The 9,057-nt window shown below is 41.4% G+C and overlaps 1 protein-coding gene across 1 annotated transcript; it reads left to right on the plus strand.

Moving 5' to 3' along the window:
- Positions 1 to 825: 825 nt before the first annotated feature.
- On the plus strand, positions 826 to 1,692 carry LOC137838658 (uncharacterized). Its single transcript, XM_068647891.1, has 2 exons — positions 826 to 953; positions 1,143 to 1,692. The coding sequence occupies exons 1-2, from the start codon at positions 826 to 828 to the stop codon at positions 1,690 to 1,692; spliced, it is 678 nt and encodes a 225-aa protein (XP_068503992.1).
- Positions 1,693 to 9,057: the final 7,365 nt, after the last annotated feature.

Consider the following 9,057-nt stretch of genomic DNA (forward strand, 5'->3'; position numbering starts at 1 on the left):
ACGTTTAAACTAGGGAAAACCCTAGACAGCGAGACGGAAGATCAGATCGCCAAAGTAATCAGCAGACACCTGGATGCATTTGCGTGGTCTGCTTCAGATATGCCGGGAATCGACCCCAATTTCTTGTGCCATCGCTTAGCAATGGACCCCCAAGTCAGGCCCATCCGCCAGAGAAGGAGAAAGTTCAACGAGGAGAAAAGGCAGGCGATCAAGGATGAAATGCAGAAACTCCTTGCAGCAGGCCACATCAGGGAGATCCAATATCCAGAATGGCTCGCCAATGTCGTTCTGGTTAAGAAGAGTAGCGGAAAATGGCGGATGGGTGTTGACTTCACAGACCTGAACAAGGTCTGTCCAAAGGATTCTTATCCTTTGCCGAGTATAGACGCCTTGGTAGACAGTGCATCAGGGTGCAAGCTACTCAGTTTTCTGGATGCCTTCTCAGGGTACAATCAAATCAAAATGCACCCCATGGATGAAGAGAAGACTGCCTTCATGACGGAAAGGTCATGCTACTGCTACAAGGTGATGCCCTTCGGGCTGAAGAACGCGGGAGCCACGTACCAAAGGCTGATGGACAAGGTGCTCGCACCTATACTCGGAAGGAATGTACAGGCATACGTTGACGACATGGTCGTGACGTCCCTGGAAAAAAACAAGCACGTCGCCGATTTGGAAGAGTTGTTCATCACCATAGCCAGGTACAAGCTGAAACTAAATCCTGAGAAGTGTGTTTTTGGCGTGGAGGCAGGGAAATTTCTGGGATTTCTCCTGTCGGAGAGGGGAATCGAGGCTAACCCTGAGAAGTGTGCCACCATTTTGGCGATGAGGAGCCCCGCCACTGTGAAGGAGGTGCAGCAGCTCACGGGGCGAATGGCCGCTCTGTCCCGATTTGTGTCTGCCAGTGGGGAAAAGGGTCACCCGTACTTCCAATGCTTGAAGAGGAACAACAGGTTTGTCTGGACCAGGGAGTGTGAAGAAGCTTTCATAAAGCTCAAAGAATACTTGGCGACCCCGCCAGTTCTGTGCAAACCTCACGTAGCAACGCCCCTCAGGCTGTATTTTGCCATAACCGAGAGGGTAATAAGCGCGGTGCTCGTCCAAGATCAAGATCAGGTCTAGAAACCCATCTATTTTGTTAGCAAGGTGCTGCAAGGCCCAGAAGTGAGGTATCAGGCTTTGGAAAAGGCGGCGCTGGCGATGGTATTTTCGGCGAGGAGGCTGCGTCATTACTTCCAGACCTTTACTGTGGTGGTAATGACCGATTTGCCCATCCAGAAGGTTTTCAAGAAACAAGATGTAGTTGGAAGAATGGTGAAGTGGGCGGTGGAGCTGTTGGAATTCGACATCAAGTATGAGCCCCGGGGACCAATCAAGGGGCAAATCTTCGCTGATTTCGTGGTCGAGCTGTCTTCCAAAACAACCCAAAACGCCAAAGGTGATTTTCGTTGGGTGCTCTCGGTGGATGGGTCGTCTAACCAGCTGGGTAGCGGGGCTGGCGTTATTTTGGAGGGACCCAACGGTGTGTTGATAGAGCAATCACTGAGGTTTGCTTTTAAAGCAAGCAATAATCAAGCAGAGTATGAGGCTTTGATCGCTGGTATTCTGTTGGCAAAGGAGATGGGGGCAAGGGTGCTGATGGCCAAGAGTGATTCGCTGTTAGTCACTGGGCAGGTAACTGGCGAGTTCTAAGCCAAAGACCCGCAGATGGTAGCCTTCCTGGAATACGTGCGAGAGCTTAAGAAATCCTTTGTTTTGTTCGAAGTAGTGCACGTGCCAAGAGAGCAGAATGCCCGAGCGGACTTGCTAGCCAAGCTCGCCAGCTCGGGCAAGGGGGGAAGACAGAGGACTGTCATTCAAGAAACCTTGAAAGCGCCTCGAGCATTCGTGAAAGACCACCAGGTTCTTCATGTTTGCAGGTCGACGGAAAGAACGGCGAGGAGCCATAGGTCCCTAACGCAGGAAACTTTGAGGGCGCCGAGAGTCAGAGCGCGCCCTGCGCATGAAGTGAAAACGATACAATTCTGCGCTATCCACGAGCCAGATACATGGATAACGCCATACCATCGCTATTTGGCGGATGGCGTGCTTCCAATGGACTCAACAGAGGCTAGAAAGATAAAGAAGAGCTCCAGCAAGTTTACCCTTATCGATGGCGAGCTGTACAGGTTCGGATTTACACACCCTCTTCTTGTATGTGTACATAGAGAGAAATGCACGAGGATTATGGCTGATCTCCATGAGGGGATTTGTGGGAGCCACATTGGAGGTCGATCTCTGGCGACAAGGACTGTCCGTGCAGGCTATTACTGGCCCACAATGAGGGAAGATTGCAAGAGATATGCCCAGCGTTGCAAGCAATGCCAGCAGCACGCCGACTGGCACAAGACGCCCCCAGAAGAGTTAAAGTCAATCTACAGCCCTTGGTCGTTCCACACGTGGGGAATCGACATCCTGGGGCCCTTCCCGTTGGCGATCAGGAAAATGAAGTATTTGGTTGTGGCGATCGAATACTTCACGAAATGGATTGAGGCAGAACCAGTAGCCTAGATCACTACACACAGAATTCAGAGCTTCGTGTGGAAAAATATTGTGTGTCATTTTGGCGTGCCCAAGCGCCTAGTATCAGACAATCGGACTCAGTTCGCGAGCCACCTGTTGAAAAAGTTGTGCGAGGACATCGGAACGCAACAGGTGTTTGCTTCTGTGGAGCACCCCCAAACGAACGGGAAGTAGAGTCAGCCAATCGGGTTCTGCTGAGAGGCTTGAAGAGAAGGTTAGAAAAGGCCAAGGGGTCTTGGGCTGAAGAAGTTCCCCGCATAGTGTGGGCATATCATACCACTGAGCAATCGGGAACCCATGAAACCCTGGTTAGCTTAGTGTATGGATGCGACGCGATGATTCCAGTCGAAATCCAGGAAAGCTCGTTGAGATTCCAGAACTTCGTGGCGGAAGATTCGAACGAAGAAAGGAGAATGAACTTGGATTTGCTGGACGAGGTCAGGGAGAAAGCGCGAGTGAAGGATGAGGCAGTGAAGAGAAGAGTGGAGCGTAAGTACAACTCCAAGATAAAGCCGAGGCAGTTCAGAGATGGTGACCTGGTGATGAGGAAGGCCCATCAGTACGAGATGGAAAACAAATTGTCACCCAAGTGGACAGGACCGTTCAGAATAACCGAAGCACTTGGGAACGGCGCCTACTGCTTGGAGACGCTGGAGGGAGGGGCGATTCCTCGCACTTGGAACGCCACCCATCTCAAGTTTTACTACAGCTAAGACATTGTAAGTAGCAATTAACTCGAACAGTTTAAGATGTATCGGTTTAAACAATTTTTCAAGGGGGCACTCTTTTTCCCTAAGGAGGGTTTTAATGAGGCCACCCAGTAAAGAGGGTTTCGAAGTTTATCAAAGTTTCCCAGTTATTAAGTTTGCATGTTATCTGTTTGCCAAGTTTGTGGGGAGAGATTTTATTGCCTTTATGTAGCTTTCAAAATGGTAAATCCAAACCGCATGCATCCAGTACAAAATTTTCGAAACGTTAAGTTTTAAACCCTCATCACCGCCCGGCGATCGGAGGCGCAAGTTTAAGTTTTAAGTCCTCATCTCCATATGGCGATCGGAGGCACAGGAATAAAGTTTTTTAAGTCCTCACCGCCTCCCGGCGATCGGAGGCACAAGTGTTAACTTTTCTAACCGCCACCAGGCGAGAAAGAGATTTAAAAGACCTCCTCGCCTTGAGCGAGCGCAGGCGAGAAAGAGATTTAAAAGACCTCCTCGCCTTGAGCGAGCGCAGGCGAGAAAGAGATTTAAAAGACCTCCTCGCCTTGAGCGAGTGCAGGCAAGAAAGAGATTTGAAAGACCTCCTCGCCTTGGGCGAGCGCAGGCGAGAAAAGATTAAAGTCCTCCTCGCCCTGAGCGAGCACAGGCAAGAACAAATCACAAGACCTCTTTGCGTGAGAAAATCGAGGCAAGTTGAAAGCCCTCAGTGCATCCGGGGGAGGAGGAGATGTAGCCCCTGGGCAAGTTGAGGCATTAGGAAAAGTCCTTCTCACCCTCGAGTGAGTTCAGGCAAGATGAAACTGAAAAGTTAGGGGTGTTAACAATCTCAAGTATGGGAAAGGAGGGTGGGAGAAGAACTCTTTTCCCCTTGAGTGAGACACCAATATTGACCTAGTAAGACCTAGTTAAGTGTTTAATGCATTAAACATCATAAGTTCGTCTAACATATTAAGGATGTTCTAACACGTTAAACATTGTAAGATTGTTTAGTGTTTTAATGCACATGAACACAACTTTGATAGTAATCTTTATGCATATTATAGTTTTTTGTTATTATCAAAATCTCATAGACTTTCTTATCCATATAGGAGCATCTTGTGGGGTATTATGTTGTCTAGAGGTAACTAGATTGTTTAGTGTCTTAACATGGACTTCATTCAACTTTAGACATTCATGGGCAACAATTCTTTTCTCCTGTAATTCAAATAACACAAATATTAGGAAAACTTATAACTACATATATATGTACTTAGTAAAACAAATAGAAATAACCTGCTAACTCAAGTTCAATTGACTGACATGCAACTGCCTCCAATCCATTTTGCTTATATGCTACTTTATACATGGAATTTCCTCTTAATATTTCCAAATACATACTCCCGCATAAAAAAATGTCTTCAAGTCCCTCCATCCAGCGGTAATGGTAGATAAAATCCTCTTCCTCATGGCTTCAATGCTTTAAATCTTAGAAGTTTGATGTAAATTTAACAACATAAAAGATATTACAAAATTATAGATTGTTCAATTAAGCAAAAATAAATCACTATCATTAAGCAATGGTAATATACCTTAATATCCTGTCATGATGAGTCTTGCATGGATACAAGACCTTTAACATTTAATGAGTAGCTTGCCTTACACACCATGTTAACACACAAAAAAACTTCATTTTTTTGGACAATGTTTGGCAAGTTAGGGACAAGTAAGTGCGTTTACCAATATATTATGGGTGTAACTCATAACATATACCTATCAACCAATTCCTAATGTAATTTCACTTCATCTTTTGTCTTTCCTTTGATTTTAAGTGATAAGTGCCAAATTTCAGTAATATTTCATATTAAAATATGGGCACTTATGAGTATTAATTGCTAAAATAACACCTAATTTATGAATTTATACCTTTTTACATATTTTGTGATTTTTATTTGAATAAGAACAATTTATTCACACACTTTATGTTAATTTCAAGATTCTAGGTTAGAATGGAGATGACTGGGCAAAAGAAGATTAATATAAGCTAAAAAGGGAAAGCTGGAAGGCCCCGACACGCACCCAGCTCACAAAAGCCCAACTCACCATCATAGCATCTCGCTCAAGTGAACTCATTTTTGCTTGAGCGAGATTGCTCCAGCAACATTGGTCATTTTCAATGTTTTACTTGCTCAAGCGAGCTCAATCTCACTTGAGCGAGAATACACTTAAGTCCAAGAAAATTAGGTTAAATAGGAGGCTTGAGGCATAACCCTAGTGTGCAAGATTGAGAGGAAAACACCATTGAGTGACTTGTACCCCAATCGGGAGAATGAGAGGTGTGAGAAACATTAGAGGAGGCAATCGTCAAGGAGAAACATCCTGGATCTTATTTTCTTGCTCTCCCTGATTGTAACCGTCATCATGTGTGGCTAATTCTACCCTTTGGGATTGAGAGTAATTTGTTCAAACTCTTATGTATTAAGGGGATATCTAAACATGATATTATTATCTTGATTGATGATTGATGTAATTTTTTTGTTTGTAATGCTTGGTTTACCATGATCTAGAATCTTAAATTTGATTGAAAAGTACTGTAAGAACTGATGGTTGAAACAAGATGGGGGGTGAATTATTTTATCAAAGATTTTTGCAAATACTTGCTTTAGAATGAATCCTTAACAAAAAAAATCAGATAAGCGCTTAAGGAAGGCAATCAAACAATCCAACAAAACAGTTATCAGAATTTCAACCGGTTAAAGTTACGATTTAATCGGTTGTTTATAGCAGCGAAAATATCAAACAGTTTGAGAGTTTGAGAGAATTATAGATTTACACACAGAGATTATACTGGTTCACTCAATCCCTGAGCTACATCCAGTTCTCAGTCAAACCACTAAGTTCCACTAGCAATCAATCACAGATTACAAGCATACACCACAAAGAGGTGACTTTGAATCCCACAAAGCCTACTCACCCCCTTTGCACACAAAACACCTCAAGACAAAACACCCTTTGCCTTTACATGATTTCAACAACAAACTCTATGTAGAAGAACAATTACAAGACACTACACATAATAGAAAGAACATGGATTTACAGAACCAGAGATCATAGGATCAACACTTGTCACCACACAACAAAGCTTGAAAGCACTCTTGCTTTTTAAAACTCTTTCACAAATCAAAACTCTTTCTCAAATCTGAATGAATACTTGTTGTATTTCTTTTGTCTTTTGATTTGAAAAAAGAAGCTATATTTATAGCCTTTGAAAAGTTACCGTTGTAGGCATTTTTGATTCACTAAATCAATTAAAACAGGTTTTCAAAATTCTGTTATGAAAACATACATTTAACTAGTTGAAACCATGATTTAACCGGTTGAAATGAGTCAAGCAGTTACACAACTGATTTAAAAATAGTTTCAGAACTTTCAACCAGCTAAGTAACAAACAACTGGTTATTTCTATAAATCAATCGGTTGTTTTTCCTTTGCTTGAAAAAAAACACTTAGTTGTTTAAAACATATTTAATAAAGCTTTGTGTAGGCTTTCAAGGACTTATTTTACAAAGATTCTAAACACCCTAATCTAAACCCAAACCTAGAAGGAAGCACAACTTCAGGCTTCATGTGGATTTGATACATCAAAGCTCTCATCTTCAACAAGTACTTTTAAGGTTCTGACCTAAATGATAATACTTAACATATTTAAATGTTATGAATAGATTTGAAATGTTAATTACTATCAATGTATGATCTTAAGGATAAGTTGATTTTATAAATATGCGAGGAATCGATATTTAGGAAGCATCTTAATAATTTTATATGCGAGGAATCAATATAAATGATTTTTGTACAGGCATCAATATCAATCAACGACGCAATATTGTCATGCTAATCAAAATACAAAAGAGTGAGAAAGATGAAACTCAATCCCTATTTTCCAATTGAAGCAACAAACTCTTTGACTTGTTTTCTTATTAATCATTGTCATCATAACAATTCTCAACAAACTTTTATTATTCTGTTTTATATTTAGTGAATTACTTGATTATTCAACTGTTCCTTGTGGGTTCAGTATCCGTCCTTAGGGACACATTATTACTTCTGACAACGCGGTGCACTTTCTATAAAAAAGTCATCATTAAGCAATATCTCGGTTATAGTATCACAAATATTTTTCTCCACATGCATCACATTATGCAGTGTCTTACATCTAGTTTATACCAATAAGGAAGATCAAATAATATAGATGGTTTCTTTCAAATGTTCTTTTTATTATAGGATGCATCAATTGCCTCATGGTATAAGCTAAGTGAACCAGGTGATACAATCCAAGTAGCCAAGATGACCAAGGACTCAAGAGACATTTCACATTGTGATCAGTCATCTCAGCAATCAAGACAAGGCCCTACCAAATATCAGACAGACCTCACCAGAAGAAGAACTGGGCATAGACTAGAACATCAATTGTTCTTTCTTCTGGTTTTCTTAAAAGATAAAAACATCTTTGTACCAAGCCCATTTTTTCAAGACAAGGCACCTAGAATTAGGATTTTTAACCTACCTTCTAGAAGCTATGCCTAAAGGTGCGGTTTTGAAGATGCCCCTCTCCCTTTCCATTTCTACCCTTCACCTATCTTGCCCACCAAGTCACCCTTTCCTATAAATAGGGTGTCTTGCCTCATGTATTTTCACCTAGATTTTGAATATAGTAAAGAAACTGTGCTTGAGGGATTAATGAGCTTTGTCTCCTAAATATTTTAGGTATTATCTTGAGTGTGTGAGCATTTCAAGTGGCGACTCTTCCTCACTTATCTTGGAGTCCCCACCCTCCAAGTGGCGTGTTCATCTTCACCATTGTCACCATAAGCTTCCTTTACCTCATCTCTTTTTCCATCCTTCCTTGTGCCATTTATGTTATTTGCTTATGTTCTTGTTTATGTCATTTCCTTTTGGTCACCTTCATTCATCCTTTATTTCCATTGTTCTTAAATTCCACCCCTTGCATCATAATCACCTTATTCTTGTGTTTTACTCTTTTCCCTTGGTGAACCTTCACACTTACTTAACTACTTGGTTAAGTTCATGTCCAGTGGGGGTCTTTTTAGGGTTCTCACCTTAAATTTCTAATCTCAAAATCATAAACAAGAGCAACCAATTAAAATGTGCAATCCTAAAATCAACTCACATCACCAGGTCACAATCAATTTGTGGTGTTTGGGTTGTTACGCTCTTAAGTAGAAGAGTTGTACTCTGACTATTAGCTATAGTTTTTTATCCAATGGTAAGTGCTCATTTCAACAATTAGTATCAAAGTTAAAGTCACTAGTTTGATTCCTATTGGAACAATGTTAAAAGGGAGATTCTTGTATGTAGTATCAATTAACACGTGGCATAGGCTTTGTGGGTCAAGTCACAATCAAATACTTTGACTCTTATGGGACAATTAGTTAGGGAAGATTGTTGAAGGGTATCAATTATCTTATGGTAGAGGTCAGGTGGGCTAAGTCACAAGCAAATCGTGGTGTTTGGGTTGCTATGCTCTTAAGTAGTACGAGTTGCGCTTTAACTATCAAATATATATTTTGGCCTGGTGGTAAGAGCTAAATTCAACACTTCTTACTTGAAGTCTTTTGTGTCTTTCCAAGCACAATGTTCATTAGTTTGGGATGTCGATGAAACTTCATCGTTCTAACATTCATCATGGTATGGGTGGAAACAAATGAGGATTTTTTTATACGTAGTGTACATGGTCTTTTTTCCATGTTTCAATTATGTATAACTAATGATTTTTCACAAATAG

The sequence above is a fragment of the Phaseolus vulgaris genome, chromosome 4 (assembly GCF_000499845.2).
Source record: "Phaseolus vulgaris cultivar G19833 chromosome 4, P. vulgaris v2.0, whole genome shotgun sequence".
NCBI lineage: Eukaryota > Viridiplantae > Streptophyta > Magnoliopsida > Fabales > Fabaceae > Phaseolus > Phaseolus vulgaris.